Source organism: Onychostoma macrolepis, chromosome 05 (genome assembly GCF_012432095.1).
Source record: "Onychostoma macrolepis isolate SWU-2019 chromosome 05, ASM1243209v1, whole genome shotgun sequence".
Classification (NCBI taxonomy): Eukaryota; Metazoa; Chordata; class Actinopteri; order Cypriniformes; family Cyprinidae; genus Onychostoma; species Onychostoma macrolepis.
The window spans coordinates 7,679,702-7,700,486 of NC_081159.1; the positions used below are offsets into that span (position 1 = coordinate 7,679,702).

The 20,785-nt window shown below is 36.3% G+C and overlaps 2 protein-coding genes across 2 annotated transcripts; one reads left to right on the plus strand and one right to left on the minus strand.

Annotated features, from left to right (window-relative positions):
- Positions 1 to 2,332: 2,332 nt before the first annotated feature.
- Positions 2,333 to 6,992, minus strand: LOC131540247 (flavin reductase (NADPH)-like). Its single transcript, XM_058774845.1, has 5 exons — positions 6,859 to 6,992; positions 6,194 to 6,350; positions 5,230 to 5,431; positions 4,953 to 5,117; positions 2,333 to 3,700 (listed from the first exon to the last, which is right to left on the minus strand). Exons 2-5 carry the CDS (start codon positions 6,326 to 6,328, stop codon positions 3,543 to 3,545), a joined length of 660 nt encoding a protein of 219 aa, XP_058630828.1. The 5' UTR covers positions 6,329 to 6,350; positions 6,859 to 6,992; the 3' UTR covers positions 2,333 to 3,542.
- Positions 6,993 to 7,910: 918 nt separating this feature from the next.
- Positions 7,911 to 17,443, plus strand: LOC131540246 (N-acylethanolamine-hydrolyzing acid amidase-like). Its single transcript, XM_058774844.1, has 11 exons — positions 7,911 to 8,204; positions 8,800 to 8,964; positions 9,067 to 9,190; positions 9,264 to 9,354; positions 9,425 to 9,501; positions 9,639 to 9,811; positions 9,967 to 10,029; positions 10,134 to 10,200; positions 10,445 to 10,473; positions 13,390 to 13,456; positions 16,530 to 17,443. Exons 1-11 carry the CDS (start codon positions 8,029 to 8,031, stop codon positions 16,539 to 16,541), a joined length of 1,044 nt encoding a protein of 347 aa, XP_058630827.1. The 5' UTR covers positions 7,911 to 8,028; the 3' UTR covers positions 16,542 to 17,443.
- The last annotated feature ends 3,342 nt before the right edge of the window (positions 17,444 to 20,785 follow it).

Here is a 20,785-nt window from a genome sequence, read left to right on the forward strand (position 1 = left end):
TCTTAGCACGTCTAATATTCGTGTTTATTGCCTCCTTAAGATGAATCACTTGTTGTATTCCTCATTTTTAAGACGCTTTGGATAAAAGCATCTGCTAAATGAATAAATGTAAAACACTTTGGAAATCTCAATGCAAAAGGAATCCTAAAAAAGCTGGGTAAGATGTGGCAGTGCATAATTTTTGTCATGTGACCATTTATTTAGAAAGGGCCCATCAGATGCACATGCCAAAAACATTTTTTTTTTTTTTTTTTGTATGCCAAAGTTAATTTTGTACATGGCAGACGTATATATTTTCTGAATTATACAGTATACCTGCCATGGCTTGTAAATAAAATAATAAACCATAAAAATTGAATAATGTGCTGTAGGATTTGGGAATGGTATTGTACTTTAGTAACCTTTTTCCCCACAATATTTTTTTACCTAAATATAAATAATTCTCATGTCCCCCAGTTATTGAACTTATCTCTTACACATGACACATTAATCATTTTCCTCAACAGCCCAGTTATTGTTGTTCCGATCATCAAACATGATATCTGTCCATTAAGGACAAAGTCTTCAGATCACAATCTATGTACAGTACATTCAATCAAATTAAGTCATCAGTTCACCTTGCATCACCAGTAATAAAAGTGCTGGAAATGAACCATTTTAATTCACTATATCGCTGGCCAGTAGAAGACATCAGAAACTGGACTTTGATTCAAACACAAGAATCAGCTACATACATTTGTGCTCAAAATGAATATAATACTAATTAGGTCAAAGGTTGTGCAGTTTTAGTGACTGGTCAGACTGGCTCTGGATCGGTCTGGAATGTCCCCTCATGGGGGTGCGCTGATTGCCTTTGGCTCTTGCAAAATAGACTGACTGGCTTAAAAACTTTGTCCCCAAAAATCACTTGCGTTGGTTTTGGATTTAACTCTTTTATTTAGAAAATTACAACATCCCTATTTACTGAGTGAAATCTTACACAAGTCGTAAAGTGATAGTTGATCCCAAAATGAAAACTCTGTCTTCATTTACTCTCATGTTGTTTGAAACCTGTATGTTTTTTTAAACTTCCATGCAACAAAAAAAGTAAGCAAATAAATGGCTGTAAAAAAAAAAAAGTGTCACACTTGTGTTGTTCACGGTCAAAAATGACCGCCATTGGAAATGAATGGGAAATACGCAAAAATACGAAAATACAGAGAATCTTTTGTGTGTACAATCTACAAATCATTCACAATGCAGAAAAAGAGTGCACAGCAATAAAGGGGGTGACGCTCTAAAATATCAAGAGTGCAAAATAGACACACTCCGCCCACCCCCACAGACACACATATATGAACTAGTGTGACTGTAACACAAAGCATGTTTCTGCAAATGCATGAAATAAAATCAATAATTCAGCCAAAAATGCAGTCAAAACACAGACACCAAGAAAGGGGTTACACACTAAAACATCAAGAGTACAAAACACACACACACTCAAACACACACTCACAGACATACACACACAACACACACAAATGAACTGGTGTGGCTGTAACAATATGGCACAATAGAGTCAGAACACTCAAATAAGAGGTTGAAATCAGATTGACTAATCTCTGATAAAGCATTCTTGTTCATTTTGGTTGAATTTTGATGCTATGTGTAACAAAATGCCTTTATCTGTGTTCAGGTTTGACGGTAGTAAAATTAATGCAAAAACTAACATTTCAAACAAAAAACCTTTACAAAAAGTTGTCTTTGAGAATGTCTAAATATAGATCCAGATCCACAACTTAATAAAAATAAGTCTTTATGCCTAAAATCCACTAGAGTTTATAAGCCTTTTATATAGAGCTATATAGGAATCTAGTGGCTAAACCATGGAATTGCAGATGTTTTTCTTTTTTTACTCCGACCAGATGGCACTAATCTGATTTAAAAAATTGGATTAAAGGCATCGTCTCTATTTTAACATGAAATACTGCCATAATCGAAAAGTAATATCTAAATCTTAGAAAAAAATGTTTTTTATTGTTTTCGATAGGAACATATTGATCATAATTATTGCATAAATATTAATTAGTACCATGAAATTCTCTCAAAATACAAAAGAAAAAATATTACTACAATATTGTTACATTTTGGGTGTTCAGTCAGTTTTGACCACGAACAAAAGTGTGACCCCCAAATGAACAATACCAGGGGGTTAAAAAGTAAATGTCCAAGCTGCTCTGCGTTTATAAAATTTTTGCTTTTGACCTTTTGCCCTCACTTCAACAATAAGAAAGCTTTTCTTATTTTTTTGAACCATACCTTTATTGTCAAGAGAAAAGACAAAAAACACAAGAACTTTTCTTATTTTTATTGGGCAGCTATCAGCTTACAACACTTAATGTAAGACTTGATAACATTCTCAAGGCACAGGCAGGGTATACAAGCAGTTTATTAAAAACAGAGCAACACTGCGCTCATGTGGTCATAAGACACTTTGTTCACACCAGTTGCATAAAGTTCATAGCAGACTGCATCTTAAAGAACAATTTAATTCATTCACCTGCTCATCAACAAAAAACCAGCAATAATGGCAAAGAAGGTCACCAAGAATTTGGCTCCAAAAATCGGATTTCTGTGTGCTCATGCTAAACTGGCTGTTTCATCAAATGCAAGCCAGTACTTCCAAGAGCCATCTAGTGGTTTGTGTAAGGAACCATGGGTGTTTTGTTGTAGTGCACTTCATTGATGCATTTTTACATTTTCATACATAGCTTACAACTACATGTTTAATAGTAGGCCAAAATCAGAAATTTAACTTTCAGATGTAGCCATAATTTTAAACTGAACTTCTAAAAATGTATGTAACTGTAAAACTGCAAACTCTGTAGTGTGCTGTTTAAAAAAAAGAAGAAAAAAAAATCAATAGATATGTACTACAAAAATCAACATAAAATATTCAAAAAGTAAAAAAATTATAATACAAAGAAACCAATAACCTGCACTGTTAGACAGCATTATAACTTGGAAGGTCAAGAAAGTTTTCCTAATGATGTTAATGTTTTGTGTTATGCAGTGAATCAACAAACTAATATGCATATAGGCTTGATGTTAGTAAACTAATAATGATTATAAATTAGTCTGTTTTCTTATTAAAAATGTGACTGTTGACATTTAATTCCAAAATTCATATACAGTATGTTTGAGAAGAAAACAGCTCATGAAATTATTCTTTTCATTTCAATACCCATTTACATTACAAAGTGTCCCAAACAATGGGCAACAAAATGTTTTATGGTTTTATGAATTATATTTTCTTGTAATTCTGCTAACCCTTCTTTGGTACTGAGAAACCCCTTAAAATCCTTTAGAAAGTAGGACAAATGGACAAACATATTATTAGCATATTATTTGCTAGTCTGACAGTCTTTGCAAACTGCTATGTGTGACATAAAGCCAGATGTACTGAATAAGTGCTTTAAATTAAAATGTTTTATCAATTGAATTAAACTGTTAAAAGCTGTTTGGCAAGTGATATAAAAGTAATGATAAAGCGAAGTGCAAACTCATTTGGTGATGATAGCAACAGCTTTCTTCATCCAAGCATTGTTACTGAGTAGAGAGAGCATGAAACGAGCCACATCTCCTCTTGACACAGACTGACCGATCGGCAGACCATTTTCATCAGGGACATAATAACCTTCATGAGTGAGGAACTCGTTGGCTTTGAAAACAACAAGAAAAATAACACTAAAATTTGTGGTAATCTAATTGCAGCAAAAGAAAACTTCCAATAATGATTCATTTGTCAATAAGCATTTGACATATTACTTAAAGCTGCAGTCTGTAAGTTTTGCCTCTTTGTCGCCATCTGTGTTTGAAAACCTGGAATTGCTGCTTTTTGCGGAATTATCTTGCTTGCGTGGGATGAAGGCTCCAGCACGGATGAATCTAATGTTTTGAAGTGAATGTGTGGCAGTCAGTCACTGCACCAGTGTGGATACTGTACTCAGGAATCACAGATTCTAGCCTACGTCTTGGAATATGACCCAAATAAGAATTTTCACCATATATTGCCATCTGAACAAGTAAGTAACAAGTCTTCCACGTTTGTTCTGCCCAACTGAGGAAAAAATAATTACCATAAATCGTTCTACCAATGGTAATTAAATCAAACGATCGGTTAGCTCATATCACATCAAACCGTGCAAATTATTATTATTGTTATACTTTATTCTCAAATTATTAATGTTAACAACATCAGCATTGCGTGACAATAGTGTGTATTAGTGTGTAGATTTCAATTTCTGTACAGTCTAATCTCTAATTGTCATGCCATTCAAATTTCATATTAAGAAATTCTTTTAACCCAAAAAGCTAATTTTGCTCCCTTCGAAATGGTTTTCTTTAAAATACAAATCTTGTGTAATGTCAGGCTATCTGTAATCAGAAGCACATTTAAAACTGGAATATAATTTAATTCATTCACATGTGTTTCATAAACACAATCTTTTCTGGATTACAATCCGCCATCGAAATGATACATTTAATTATTCCAGCTGCTGTGAGAAAAGGCTATAAACGTTCCATCACCTGCAGGATCCTCACATGCGATAGCCTAGTAGCCGGAACAACTTCTTTATGTTTACAGATGTGACGTAATGACGCAGTGGCATGCTTGAATTTCCCGCAGAATCCTACCCGTACCACTCAAACATTATTATTAGCTAACCGTTGTGAATCGGGCTAAAGTAAGGCGATAGTTTTGAACACTGGCTGGTTATGTACTTGCACAAATATTGATTTCGGATCATTTTTAACCAAAAATAAAACCAAAAATAAAAGTTACGGACTGCAGCTATAATGTAAAATGCTACCAGCAGTTGAAGATAGCAAAGCATATGTATGTATGTATGTATATATATATATATATATATATATATATATATATTGTAGTTTTTATTAATAGATCCCACCTGTTGTTGGAATATTCTTCAGACCAGGAGGACGGACAACAGTCCAGTTGATGTCGTCAGTCTGCTTGAGAAAGCTTTCCATTTCATACATGTTGTTCAGAACACTTCTAATCATGGGAAGCAACATGAAGCGGATGAGAAAGGAAGAATTGGAGCCTGAATTAGCTGTGAAGAATGTCATAGGAATCCAATTACTACACCAGTCAAATGATCAGACCAAAAATACTGTGAGGAAAAGACCCTTCAGTTGCATACCATACATAATAACAGCACTTACGGTCAGTGTACCATGAGGTCATGGTGATGATTCGATTGACTTTGACTTCACGCATAGCATTTAATGCTGCCTTCATAGACTGGGTGTAGCCAGTGACTCCGTATAAAAATGAGATCGGAAAGCCAAGACAGGACAACACAGCATCCTGACCTTTGAAGTGCGGTTTCAGGCTGTCTTCTGAGAAAATGTCTGCTTCAACCACCTGTCACATGAGGGCATGCGGTTAAACGGTACATGGTTGAGGCTGCATGCTAGTTGTAGCTGCTGATTACTGAAAATCTAAGAGATAAAATGTGCATAATCTGGACTGGAACACATGAAATATTATCTACATTATTGCACTGCCACAGCAGGCAGCTTAGTGTGAAACGTCTCATTATTTGGAATTGCTGTCTGGATAACCATCCTTAAAAATCTTTACTTCCTGCACAAAAATGTGGGGCAAGCAAATCATGTGATGATATCAACCCATAAATGAAACGCATTGAAATTTTATGCCACATTTGTGACTCTTATGCAAAATTTTAGCTGTCTTTTCAGTGATACTGCACAAAAACTTATATAACAACTAAAATAAAATATAAAACAAACACTTGCATACAGTATACAGTAAGTTATGCATTAAAAGGTTAACATTTTCACCTTGGTGACTTTTAACTCTTTAATATAGTCATTTCAGCATTTACCATTGTGCAGACTTTAGTCAACTAGATAAGAAAGAAAATATGAGCTGATGTATAGCTCAGACTATTATACTAATACTTCATATAAACAATTCATTTTGTCATGAAGGACCTTGCAACATTATGTTATTGTATATCTGTGATCACCTCCTCCAACCCATTACTTGGGTACACCTGGAAGCAATTCATGAACAATGTAACAAAAAGTATTTCAAAATGTCACTATGCCTTTTCAAAAACAATAACAATATGCAACTTTAAGCTTTCCTCCTACAACTTACCTTGAGGTTCTCGTGCGTCAGCGTCAGTTTTCCCGGGTTTCTGACGACGGCCGTGACACAGTGTCCTTGCTGAAGAGCCTGATTGACCAGCTGCTGCCCGGTCTGACCGGTCGCGCCAAGAACAGCGATCCTCATGATTAATCTGGACAGAACCTTCCTGTTAAAACACGAGAATGTGTGAAATTACAGCTGCCAATACATAGTCACACTCGTTTGTACAGCACTCCAGAGAAAGAGCTAAAAACAGGGATTCTTACAGGAATAAGGTTAATTGAAAAGTTAAGGAAAAGTTATCTTCTGCTTGTAATATAACCTGCTTAGCTAATGTCCGGAAATGACATTTATTATATCAAGACTCCTTCTCAAGGACAACAGCATTAAATGTCTCTGCGGGCACAATAAAACTGAAAGTGTGTTTTTAGGGGGAGAAAAAACAGACTTTCCGAGGGAAGATATTTGTAAATGATCTTAAGAAGGTGAGCATCACCAAATAAAACATTTGTTATACCTGTCGTCAATGCACAAACACCTAAGAATACAACAAACTTCAGTGACATAACGCATGTAATCGAAACGAAACTGTGTAAATGCGGTGCAAAGAGCCCAAATGTTCATCCTACATGGATCGCAAAAAACACTTATCAGTAAATATAGTTCTAACTCACTCTAAAATCGCTCCTGATGGTGTGGGTGGCTACGCAACAGTAAACGCATGCAAGCGCTCTCTGCTGTCAAACAGCTGCTGATATAACTTCCACGCTTGTGGACTCGAGTGCGCATGCGCATTACGAGAATTCCACGCAAAAGTCCTGTCAGATCCAAACCGATCCAAACAGCATGTTTCTCCAAAAAAAAAAAAAAAAAATGCTACTGATATTGTTAATACATGACATCACATTACGATAAAAATGTCTCATTCTGTTTTCTTTTTAAAATGTTTTAAAAATGAAAGCAGCAGCAAAAGGATTTTAATCAACTATTGTACATTGTAAATTTTATTATACTTAAAAGCAGTTATGTTTTGTTTGTAATATTAATATTAATATTAATATTAATGTTTGTAATCGGTAACTACATAAGAAAGGTGTGTAACTGTGTGCAGTTTACGTTCTACAACAAAATCATGTTCATGTATCGTCAAGTTATGCTTACGGACCGTATTTTACTCATGAATTAAAACCCCCCAAAATATTTTGCATAGACTATCCGTTTTTCTTTTAATATTTAGACTTTGTTAAATGAATCAGCATGCCGAAAAAGTCTGAATAAAGAAGTGAAACCGTGCTGCCACCGACACCATCCTGCAGACTGCCAGAACGCGCGCGAGGGGAAAGAAAAAAGAAAAGAAAAGAAAATTCAAATACCGCTACCAGAGAAATATGTAAATGGGAACAAATTAAAGTCTTCAAAAATTCACGTAGCCTAAATAACGAGAATTGTACTGTACTGAAATGATTCCAGCATTTGGAAACATTAATCGGACGGACCAAGCTTCATGATTAACAGAACCTTTATTCACAGCAAAGCTTTACGCGTGAAGCACTTTTACATTTACATTTAGTCATTTTGCAGACGCTTTTATCCAAAGCGACTTACAATTGGGGAATACATACTTTTATTTGATTTCACACTGCACAAACCAAAAAAGGGACTTTAGTTAGGCACAAGTGTGTGGCCAGTGGACACCACTCCCCCTTGTGGTTAATATGTTACTGTAACAACAATCACTTCAGTTCCGTATTCAAATACAGAAGTTGGGCAGAGTGTGAAGGACTCTTTGGTTTCGCATATTCAGATGTCACCATCACAAGGACAGTTATTGTTCAGTATTCACCATGAAGCTACAGATTTGTCTGTTCGTCGGCGTGACAGTTTTCTGCGTATCGACAGCTGATTTCTCTCCTCCAGTGGTAAACATCAGTCTGGACGTGCCTGCCTATCAGCGATGGGCTGCTTTGAAAGACCTCTATGACATCGATTTCTTGAGAAAAGCTGCATCTGAAGTGATCGAGTAAGTATCAGACAGTCTGATGCACGCTACGAGAAAATGTTGCTTTCGTTTGCAGTCTTGCAATTTTGTCCAGAACCAGGTTAGCCATTAACGGTAGATCATTTCACCTGACAAGTTTAGAAAGTTTACGCGAATTTGTAATCAAATATCACAGAATGTCACCAAATATTTAAGTTTGCAACGCATTAAAATGCAAGAGATAAAAATAGAGCGCCACTGCCATTGCCCTCTATTTAATATATATATACATATATATATATATATATATATATATATATATATATATATATATACACATATATGTTCGGTCACGCATTGTTTTAATGTCCATTTCTCGCCTGTATAAACTACTAATTTGTTAGTAATACTTAGTAAGGTTGTTATTAAGTTTAGGTATTGGGAAAGATTAGGGATGTAGAATATGTTCGTGAAGAATGTGCTTTATAAGTACTAATAAACAGCCAATATGTTAATAATAGGCATGCTAATAAGCAACTAGTTAATATAGTGAGAATTAGTCCCTATACTAAAGTGTTACCATATGTTCTTTAACGTTGTAAATCCACATTTATGTCTTAAAAACCATCTTTTGCAGCTCAACTGTTCCAAAATGGGTTCATGATGCAGTTAAACCTATAGTGAAGGCTCTGGAGAAATACATCCCACAGCCGTATGCTGGAGAAATACAGGGCATGGCATCCCTCTATGGCACTGACATTGCAGATATTGTGCTGTTGAACTTTGCTTATGAAGTATCTGCGTAAGTACTACACTTTTTGGTACAGTAGCTCTCTTGAAGTGTTTTAGTTGTCAGCTTTTTTTCAACATTCATTGTGGCTGCTTTGCTTCTTTCTTTTTTTAGCTTTTGCACCAGTATTGTAACTCAGGATACAAAGGGCAATATATACCATGGCAGAAACTTGGATTATCCCCACGATGTGCTCAGAAATCTTACTCTAGATGTACTTTTTATTAAAAATGGAAAGGTATTATTAAATGATATATTATATTGTATTATATTATATTATACATTTGAATCTGCAAGTCATTTCTCTCCAGGTGGCATACAGAGGAACCACTTTTGCTGGTTATGTTGGGCTGTGGACAGGACAGAGCCCCAATAAGTTTACAGTGTCTGGCAATGAACGCAGTAGGTTGATTTTTGATTTTGAAGAGAAGTGAATTTTGTGTGGTTTTAATTTCTATCTATACTTCTACAGATAAGGGACATTGGTGGGAGAATGTAATTTCAGCAGTTTTATTAAAAAGTTCCCCAGTTAGCTGGCTAGTGCGAGAGGTGAGAGAACAATGCATACAAAATTCAAAATATAATTCAGTATTTCAAAGTACATTTACTTACTAGTGCAAAAATGACTCTTTGACTGTTAAGAGACTTTTGCATTGAATAAATCAGTATATTTTTGATTTCTTTAGACTCTTGAAGCAGCTGTGGATTTCCAGGATGCAGTATTGAGACTGGCCAAGGTGCCGATCATTACAGATGTTTATTACATTTTGGGTGGTGTTCATGCTCTTGAGGGTGTGGTCATAACCAGAGACCGGAGCGGATCAGCTGACATCTGGCCTCTGGATCCACTTTATGGAAAGTAAGCACCACCCATTATTTTTAAATGACATAAATTAAAACGAAAGACATAAAGTGATGCCAGTGCAACATTAGGCTCTCATTCATATAATACTAGTGTTTTCCTTAAGGTTTTTACATTACTAAGCCTCTGATTTTTACTGTTGCTTATTATAGCTGGTATAGAGTTGAAACCAATTATGACCACTGGCTACCCGCCCCTAAACGAGACGACCGAAGGCAAGCAGACAATACATTTTTATCAATAACATGAAAGCACAAATGTGTGATTATTTAACTGAACAAATTAGGGATTGCTTTTCACATTGCTTGGTCTTTTTCAGAGATGTGGCCATGAAAGCATTGAATGCCACTGGTCAAAACCATATTAGTATGGATTCTCTGTATCAGGTAAATGAATAAATCCATTTTGGCTGCTTATTATTGTTGTGGCATTTATTTCTGTCCTACATTGTTAATGTACTACAAAAATGTGTTCTTGTTTGTTATTACCGTAGTAATTTCTGGATTTAGATATTAGAAAAGGTGAAACTTTAATGAGACTTCCCTTGTGTTTGTGAAAGCATGCAATCTTATTGCATAATTTATTGACTGATGTGTTGATTAAGTGACCATTTCTTTTTCATTGTTACAGGTTTTATCCGTGGATCCAGTATGTAATAGGTAAGGAGGACAGTAATGTAGCATTTCACCTATCACATGATATTTTATGGTTGTGTAATGGCCTCATGTAGAGTGCTCATTTCTCGTATGTGGTAACCAGTAGTACAAATATAAGCATACTTCCTCCTCATGGAGGTTATAATATTAGAATATAACCATGAAATGCAGAATTTAGGAATTTCCTGGGGAGTCTGCAGAAACCAGTCATGTGAAGCCTCTGCCTATTCACACGTACAAGTTCACAGACACTCATTGTTTAAGCCACTCAGCTGTAAATTAGAACAGTCCAAGCATTGATCTCTGTTGAATTCTCACCCTCTTTCATGTCTGGTGCCCAACAACTCAACACTGATTCTCAACTCATCTAGCTTTACTGACTTACCATTGTTTGTCAAAGTTGATATATTGTCAAGTGGTACTGGCGGGTTCTTTGGGTGATATTAATTTAGCAGATACTTTTTCCAAAACAATCTCCATAAAGGGACAAAAGCAATTAATCCCAGAGCCAACAATATTAATAATGTATGATTGCAGATTTACAAGAAAGCTAGATTTGGAAACAAGCTAGAATAGAGCAGAAATGCAGAGAAGAAAGAGAACCTTTGCCAGCAAAATGCCCTCAAAAACTAAAAAATTTGAAGTATGAGTTTCTGTTATACACACACACACAAAGGCGGTTGTGAAAATAAATCTGCATCGTTTATCCTTTTGATCTTTCATTAAAAAAAAAAAAATTATTTATTTTTTTTAAATCACAAAATTCTAACCTATCATTGAAGTAAATCAATTGAAAGTGGAAATCTCATTGTGAAATAAATGCTTTCTTTAGTTCATGTTGGCCACAGTTATTGGCAGCCAATTATTGCAACGTCCTTTTCCCAAGATAACAGCTCTGAGTTTTCTCCTATAATGCCTGAAGAGTTTGGAGAACACCTGATCAGGGACCAGAGACCATTCCTTCATACAGAATCTCTCCAGATCCTTCAGAATACCAGCTCCATGTTGGTGCTTCTTCTCTTCAGTTCAACCCACTCATTTTCTGTAGGGTTCAGGTCAGAGGATTGGGACGGCCATGGCAGAAGCTTCATTTTGTGCTCAGTGACCCATTTTTGTGTTGATTTTGATGTTTGTTTTGGATTATTGTCCTGATAGAAGATCCAACCACAGCCCATTATAAGATTTCTAACAGAGGTAGACAGGTTTAGATTTTTTATCTGTTGGTATTTGATAGAATCCATGATGCCATGCATCTAAATAAGATGTCCAGGACCTCCAGTAGAAAAACAGGCCCACAACATCAAAGATCCAGCAGTATATTTAACCCTGTTTGTACTAAACCCATCTGGTAGGTTTGCTGCCAAAAAGCTCATTTTTTAGTTTCATCTGACCATAGAAGCCAGTGCCATTTGAAGTCGTGTCTGACAACTGAATATAGAGTTTGTTTTTGGATGAGTGAGGAGAATTTTTCTTGAAACCCTCCCAAACAAGGCTTTCTGAGCCCAAGACTCAACTAATCTCTGCAATTCTCCAGCTGTGATCCTTGGAGAGTCTTTGGCCTCTCAAACTCACCTCCTTACCATGTATTAGGACAATACAGACACATGTCCTCTTCCAGGCAGATTTGTAACCTCTTTAGTTGATTGGAACCTCTTAATTAGTGCCCTGATTGTGGAAATGGGGATTTTCAATGCTTTAGCTCTTTTTTTCAACAATCTTGTTCCGTACATCAGAACTATATTCTTTGGTTTTACTCCTTGTGATGGACGATTAAAAGGGTCATCGGATTCCCATTTTCCACAAGTTGATATGATTCTTTAGGGTCTCAATGAAAAGTCTATAACATACTTTGGTTAAAATTTCTCAATGGTAGTGTAAAAAACATTCTTTTCACACTGTCAAAATCAGCTCTGTTTTCAGCAAGCCGTTTAGTGCATGCCCCTTCCATGGGGTGATGCGCAGTTCTCATGAGACAGTTTACTTTAGGCGCGGAACTTGCTAACTAGCACGTTATTAGGAAAGGCGATTTACAAAGATTCATAAAATAACCAAAATGTGATAACCAAATTATACTCACTTCTGTAGGTGAGGCTGGATCACAAATGATTTGCGTGAACATAAACGTATTTTGTCAGATCGGGATCGGCGCATTCCCTTCAAAAACAAAGGTAATCCACCTCGTCTTCAGCGGCTCAGATTTTGATAGTAAATGACGACGGCTATGTTCATTATTACATGCAACAATAAAACACCTCACTTGCTTAGGAGACATTCTTGTCTACTCCTGCTCTGGCATTGAAACAATGGCAGATAGATGACAGCTCACTCAGGGCGGGTCTATGCTAAAACACTAGTGTCAATCAACAATCGTGGGAGGGGCCTGGGTCTGTGTGATGTCACACAGACAGGCATCTGAGAACGGCTTGATATGAGAAAGGGGAAATGATTTAATGAGATAAAAAAAAAAAACACTGGGTGGATCTTTATCATTATAGTGTGGTTGTGTACACACACCGCCAACGCACATTTCAGTTCAAACAACTTGTAAAAGTGCATGTAGCATCCGATGACCCCTTTAAGTGAATTTGGCCTTTTTTGTTCCTCATATTTATAATCCTGTGGAACAGGAAGTCATGGCTGGACAATTTCATGCTCCTAGTCACCCTGGCGTGCTAAAACATTTATTACTTCAATTATAGGTTAAAATTTTGTGAATTTTTTTAATGAAAGATCAAAAGGATAAACAATGCAGATTTATTTTCACAGCCACCTTTACTCATATTTACCAAGGATGCCAATATTAGTGGAGGGGACTATATCTCCCCACTGTGTAAGTGTTAGTTAAAGAGGTGTGTCTTAAGATCACATTCTGTAATAAAGCCTTATAATGTGAATATGCTCATATGATCTTCCTTCCAGGATCACTGTTTATACAACCGTCATGAGTGCCGCCACTCCTGAGAAGTACACAACATTTGTCAGAGATGTAAGAACAAACCATAACACTACATGATTTTTAAAACATATTTTAAAACATAAAAAACATTTGAAAACATGCTGCTTAAGATTACATATGTTACCACCATCATGTTATGTGGTATGCTTTAATGAAGTCCAGTTGGCTGGTTTGGTAATATAAGTGATTTTGTTGGATGAAACAACATTTCTGTCATAATATAAGAAGTTGCTGTGGCTTCTCTGTTATTATTTTGACATTAAGGGAATTTCACAATACTCGGTTGACATCAGTCTGTCAGCTTTTGCAAGCAGCATCACATGAATTGGTGTGGATAACTAGGTCACATGTCTTTCCTATGCTTTGATGAGCACTGAAGAAAGCTTGGGCTGAAACGTCTGCTCTTTGGTCTGTTTTTAATACACTTTGCACTTTTTTCACTTTTTCAATTTTGCATATGGAAAAAAATAAACTATATTTTTTGTAGACCTTTTTTGGTCTGATTAAATTTTTCAGTGTGAGGACAAATTCAGCTACTTATTGGACTAATATTTTCTATGCTTTGGAAACTTCTGTTTCTTGCAATCATTAGTGATGGAACTGTGACTGTTCTGTCTTAAAGGGATACTCCACTCCAAAATGAATATTTTGTCATTAATCACTTACCCCCATGTGGTTCCAAACCCGTAAAAGCTTTGTTCGTCTTCGGAACACAAGATATTCTAGATGAAAACTGGGAGGCTTGTGACTATCCCATTGACTCTCAAGTAAATTACACTGTCAAGGTCCTGAAAACATTGTCAGAATAGTCCATCTGCCATCAGTGGTTCAACCGTAACGTTGACAAGAATAGTTTTTGTACGGAAATAAAACAAAAATAATGACTTTATTCAACAATTCGCCACTGTAACGTCACTGTTGCGCCATTTTGGAAAGTATCACTGCACTAGGGGTGGACGTATCGACCCTAATATTGATAGTATCGATACCAATGTTGGTATTGGTATCGGATCGATACTAGCCTGATAAGATCGATATTTTAGGTTAATTTTTTCTCCTATACACTTAATACATTGTTTAATACGTTCAACAAAGTGTAGACATGTCTGTGGGTGTATACTCCGCTCTTTTCACATCTCGTATGCAAACATCGCTGCTCCTCCCCTGCTACGCTGTTTTGTTGTCATGCCATCACGTGATCCAGCGGCTCAAGCGCACGCGGATACAGCGAGAAATGGAACGCTAGAACTCCGAGCTAGAGAAGAAATGAAAAGGGGAGGAAGGAAATCCTTCACATAGTGCATATTGTATATAATTGTGTACCGAATTTGTCCTTTTTATGCAGTATCACTGTAAGGTGTATACTGAGTTTGACCTTTTAATATTATTTCTTAATGCATTTAGCCACTTTTAAATGTAAAATGCTTAACATGTAATTTAGCATGTTTGCATATATATTCTAGGCTTAGCTGCTTGCCACATATTATATTCTATTAACAAACTGTATACCGAATTTAGTCTATTTATTTATTTGGTCTTTAGCACTGTCTTCCTCCATTGCACCATATTAAATGTTTTTATATTGCAATGAGAGAGAATTAAATTCAGCGTGTTGCATTCATGTTCTGGGTTCATCTGCTTACCTGTACATACATAGTAGGCCTATATATTTTTATAAACTATACCGAATTTGGCCTTTTCATATCACAGTTTTTATTGCAATAATAACAAACTAATTTTACAGTATGTATAAAACAAAGAGAAAATACAGTACATACATAACATCCGAAAATCCTTTCAATACTAAACGAGTTATGGTTTAATAGGCCTTTTTCATATCACTGTCTTCATTCAATAAGCCACTTACGTTAAACTTTTCTTTATAATGGTTTTCTATGGGAGGAAAATACATAATGTGAAAACTTTGAGAGTTGCTTTCATATTTTGGGCACATGCTAACTTGTAGGCCTATATCTAGTTTGCAACATTTATAAGGTGTATAATGAGTTTTGTCTTTTAATATTACGTTCTTAATTTATTAAGCCATGTTAATTATTTTTATAACTCTTTTCTATGGGAGGAAATACTTAACATGAAACTGTGCATTGCTTTCATGTTCTGGGCTCCTCTGCCTGCAAAGTCCTTTTAGAAAGGCAAATAATATCCACGTAGCTTTAAGGTGAATTTAATATTAGTCACATCAACATTAGTATTGTTAATTTTTTTAATTGTTGTTGGTCATTTAAATGTATGTTTTTTTTTTTTAAATGACAAGTATCGGTATCGGAATCGGTATCGGCAATACTGGCCTTGTATTTACTCGGTATCGGATCGATACCAAAATTTGCAGTATCGCACACCTCTACACTGCACGCAAAATGCATACGGATAGGGATGCGCTGTTTGCGTTCAAATCAAAGCGTAAATCCACGTAGAAAACGTATCCTTGTGTCGCGGCTAACACAGAAGAGCGTATGCATTTTGCGTGCAGCGATACTCCCCAAAATACGGTGGCGAATTGTTGAATAAAGTCGTTATTTTTGTTATATTTCCGTACAAAAAGTGTTCTCTTCATAATGTTACGGTTGAACAACTGATGGCAGATGGACTATTCTGACGATGTTTTTCATACTTTTCTGGACCGTGGCAGTGTTATTTACTTGGCAGTCAATGGGACAGTCACAAGCCTCCCGGTTTTCATCTAACATCTCTTAATTTATGTTCCAAAGACGAACAAAGCTTTTATGGGTTTGGAACGACATGGGGGTAAGTGATTAATGACAAAATGTTCATTTTGGGGTGGAGTAACCCTTTAAGGCCATTGCACACTGAGTCCGAAATTTTCGCATGCGTTTTTCCGTATACGTCATCCTTTCCTATCAAAATGCATGCTATTCAGAAAATCAAACCTGATCCGAATTTTTTTATGACAGACAAAAGTTTCAGAGGCAGTGTGTAAACGTGATTGACACAAGGTGAGGTCGTATTTATTTTTTAACGTGCAAACATTTCGGACTCGGTGTACAATGGCCTTTACTGACATTTTTTCAGATTTTCTTTTTCTTTATAAATACATTTAATGGTCTTTCCTTTCTGTTTACAGATCTGTATGTGATGGAATGACTCGTTCCCTTGACCAGCTCGGCCATAAATTTCACCCAGCTTAGTTCTGAACTACCCAACAGCTTCTGCTTCTTTTTTACTTTTCACAATAGAAATGAGTCGTATTTTAATATCTAAAAAGTAGGGCTGTGATAAAGCCTATATCTTGTTTCAATAGGAAAAATACATGATTTTTTAATTGATGACTTGAATAGCTGTATTTGGACAGAATCATTCAAATAATTTCCAATATCAGCGACTACAAATTTATAGCTGATTTTAATAACTGTTTAATAAATAATAAGTTAATATTAAGTGACTTAATATTACTAGAAATAATATTGGCTGTTTTTTGCTCTATTTTGTCAACACACAAATGTATACTTTTGTAATACTGTATATTAAAGCAATAAGCCCCAAGAAGCTGTAGTTTACAGCGAATTTATAACAGCTACGGGCGTTGTTAGGCATGGCGCGGAGCACCTTTATAATACTGCATGCATTACTGAACGTTTATAAGGCATATATTTATACATTAAAAACATATGATGGATTCTCCCTCTTATACATGTAATACACAATTGAACTGACTGTACTGAATTCAACTGAATACAATATATTAATATATTTGTTCATTGTAATCATTGAGGGCTTTCTGGATCTTGTGCACATGTCAAAATCTTAACAAGAAATGCTCTTGCCTCAAATGATCTATTTTTGTGTCTTGGATTATTTTGGATTTATTACATATATGCTATTGAAGGAGTGGATGCCGAGCTGCCATATCCTTCATATTGATATTAATTATATTATTATATTATTTCTTGTTTGACTATTAATCAAGTTATGGCAAGAGTGAAATGTGTAACCTTATGTGTGCTTATGAGATATTAAAGAATCCTGCTTTATGCTGTACTTCTACTCTCTAAAATGATGACTTCTTAGTGTGTGTGTGTAACGAAGGCAAGGCAGCCTTGAAGTTCTGATAAGTGCTCTGTGTGTGTGTGTGTGCTGGTAGCTCTCTCTCTGTGTATTAGAAGACTGTCTCTGTCAGCTGCCACCATCCTGACCAAAAATAGGTTTCCGGAAGACACCTATCTTGTATGATCCCTGATCGCTGACTTCTGCCCAATCTGATGGAGATATGTTTGAAGCGTTTACGTCCATATGTGGAGATTGTCTAAGTTTATCTAGGTTTTAGAACCTATCAGAATTTTTATGACTTATGTCGGCCTACGAACTCGATTGTGAGTCTTGAAGCTGACTTCTGCTGATGAAACTGCAAACTATCTTCAGTAAATTTTCTTCATTTTTGATTGAATCTCTTGACTTCTGGTCTTCATTCAACACACCTGGTCCGAGGGTCTTTACTGTAAATTCCCCTACAGTAATGGTGGAGGATGCGCGGGCAATCGTTTTTCAGTGACATCCCTGATCAATCAATGAAAGAAAGAAAGGTAGGAAAGAAAGATTTTATCTTTAAAAATTATTCTTGGTTAGGGACTGTCTGTGGCGGAGGGAGTGTGGGAGAAGGGAGAGCGATACTCACTCAGACGTGAGTGAGGGACACCAGACTTTTGTATGAATTTGTTTTGGGTAAACTGGTGTCATAGAATGAGGTACACCTGTAACGCCAAGTTACCTTGTGTATGTAGAAAAGGTGTACGGGTGCACACTTATAGGTCTTAGAAGTAGACTTGGAGTTGAGAGGTGTGCACCACAATTTGAAGCACTTTCTGTGAGGGGAAAAGGTACAGTCCGGGGGGTGGACAAAACGCATTCTCTATTTGTGTGGCACTGAGAGCCGTAAAGGCCGGATAGTGCATTTTGAAGCACTGAGAGCTGTAAAGGCAAATAGTGCATTTGTGGCATTGAGAGCCGTAAAAAAGCCAGATAGGGCATTTGTGTGAAGGTATATGAAATACCAAGAGAATGTAAGACGCTAGAAGGGGGGTTCTAGTCGTAAATCGCTCAACCAACTCTCTATTCCTTCCGTCTCAGACAGGGGCGCCCCGAGTTTAGCGATCAGGTCAGGTCAGTTGGTTAGGGAAAAGAGTAACCAAAATTAGTGTTAAAAATAATAATAGTTGAAAAATAAATACTCATATCCATATATATAAGTTACGGCAAGGATTGATTGATCTGGGATGCATCAGGAACAACCCCGAAAGAGCTAAAATTTTGTTTTCATGACCCTAATTGGATTGGACCAGTATATGGAAATTCTGGAATATACTCTGCAGTTTCATCACGCAGAAGTCAAGTGCTGTTGGTAAGATCGCCGCCTCAATCTCTTGCTGTTATAATCTGTTTTGGTTTTCAACTGTGCTAGAATTATGGCTGAAAAATTAGGTAACTTGCTCAGCCTGAAACGGAAGAGAGCAAATGCTGTAAACAGCTTGGCTCTGAAGCTCTGATTTTAAAAGTATTCTCTGAATTCATTGAAAGAATGATGAGTCTGGGCTTTGATTCTGATTGGAAAGTTAAAACAAAAACTTGATTGGCTTTAAACAAAGAAAGAACCAGAAAGATACAAATTTCTAAATGCATGTGCCTGTCTTCAAATGGCTATTTGTTAAAAATAATCCCAGAAGTAACTGATTGATAATTTAATCAGATTCTTTGTGCATAGAAGGTTTAAATGACAAAGAATGATATCATAAATCTGTTTCAGTTGCTGTTGCAAGCTCTAATAATATACTGAACAAAATTCTGGGTTGATTAAACGACTGTGTATAGGCACAAAAATTGGCAGTAGCATTTAGGAAAAAGTTAGATTATGTTTTGCTTTAGAAGACAAGATTGCGTTTGACTGCAATGAAACAGTTGTTTTTTATCTCATACTGGCCCCCACCATGACTCTTGTTTAAGCTGTAAAAGTAACAGAGACATGTTCAGAGTGAAAAATTTGTAATTTCTATATTTACTGATGTTTGGGCAAAAGAGTAATTTTACTGTCGGACTGTAAAAATTTAGCCACTCAGCATCATAACCAAATGCCCATTTCCAGTGAAAAATGATGAGCTGATAATGTTGTAAACAAGTAACATAAACGGGGGTTTCAAAGTTAACTTTAAAGAAAGCATGCTAGCATGACCCAAAGTAATTCCAAAGTCATGGCCAGAATTAAGTGAATGAATAAATACATGTTACTAACTTTGAAGAAACCTAAAGTTGCAAAAATAAAGTAAAAAGAAAGATGTTTATTTGAAAATGCAAGTAATTTCTGACAAGTTTTAAGCTGGGCTAGAGTAAAATGATAGTACAATGAAATTATGTTGAAAGTTAATGAAAATGCATCGCTTACTAGTCCTGAATCCCTCAGAGTCCTGTCTCTCATTCAAAGTCAGCTAAATGCTGTTATCTGAGCCTGTGTCATAAGTGATAACAAGCTATTTATAGTAAAGCACAGTGTTTCAGTTGAAAATCATAGACACTGAGATGTTAAAGGACATGTTATATGATGCATTAAGAGGGCAATTGGTAGTTAAATGTTTCAACTGCCCAATGCATTTAAGAAATAAAAGATTATAAAAAGACTTAATAACAATCTAGGGGCTATTGTTGAAGAGACACGAAGCCTCTAAAATCATATTAGACCCTGAGCTATAGAAGTAATGATTTTGAATAATTAAACAGTTGTATTGCTGCTTGTTCTATGACCAGTAACTTATCTGTCTTATTTTTAGTCTCCACCATCATACAGGCCCGATGGCTGCAGCGATAGAAGTAACAGAAAATTACACTGAATGGACAGGTGTGAAAAATAAATTCACTGAGTAATCTCAGCATGATGGCTTGAAGATATCCAATTGATTTTAGTGATTAAATATTAGTACGATTAACCTGTCTCAATGTTTTAATACTAGTAGGTGCTGTCAATGGCTCTCATGGTTCTCGAGTGCACCTTTCCTAAGCTGCGGAAAATACCGGATTCTGGAAGGAAACTGTCGAGGATGTTGCAACGGGAAAGAGCGGTTACCAGTGTGCATGAGATGATTTCTCAATGACGGGTAAGATCCTCTTCTGGCCAATAGGGGACAACCTAAGGCAGGGGGTCACCGCCACTGGGCACCTGCCCAGAAGGGAGATGTTATATGTGAGATGGTAGTGGAGTTGAGCGGATGCTTGATAGGCCTAGAGCATCGTTAAGAGGGGAACTGTAAGAAGTTACAGCAATCTGCCTCAAAAATGTGAGCTCCTCCAGACCTGATCACCAACAACCGCATTCCTTCATGGCTTGTTGTGACAAGCATC

Excerpts from the sequence above, each read along its gene's own strand:
- LOC131540247 (XM_058774845.1), bottom strand. The coding sequence starts at position 6,328 with ATGAGGATCGCTGTTCTTGGCGCGACCGGTCAGACCGGGCAGCAGCTG. Across the intron at positions 5,118-5,229 it reads GACCTCATGGTACACTGACC|CTAATTCAGGCTCCAATTCT; the intron begins GTAAGTGCTGTT and ends CATTCTTCACAG. Across the intron at positions 3,701-4,952 it reads GAAGAATATTCCAACAACAG|CCAACGAGTTCCTCACTCAT; the intron begins GTGGGATCTATT and ends TTGTTTTCAAAG.
- LOC131540246 (XM_058774844.1), top strand. The coding sequence starts at position 8,029 with ATGAAGCTACAGATTTGTCTGTTCGTCGGCGTGACAGTTTTCTGCGTA. Across the intron at positions 8,205-8,799 it reads GCTGCATCTGAAGTGATCGA|CTCAACTGTTCCAAAATGGG; the intron begins GTAAGTATCAGA and ends CATCTTTTGCAG. Across the intron at positions 9,502-9,638 it reads TTAGCTGGCTAGTGCGAGAG|ACTCTTGAAGCAGCTGTGGA; the intron begins GTGAGAGAACAA and ends TGATTTCTTTAG.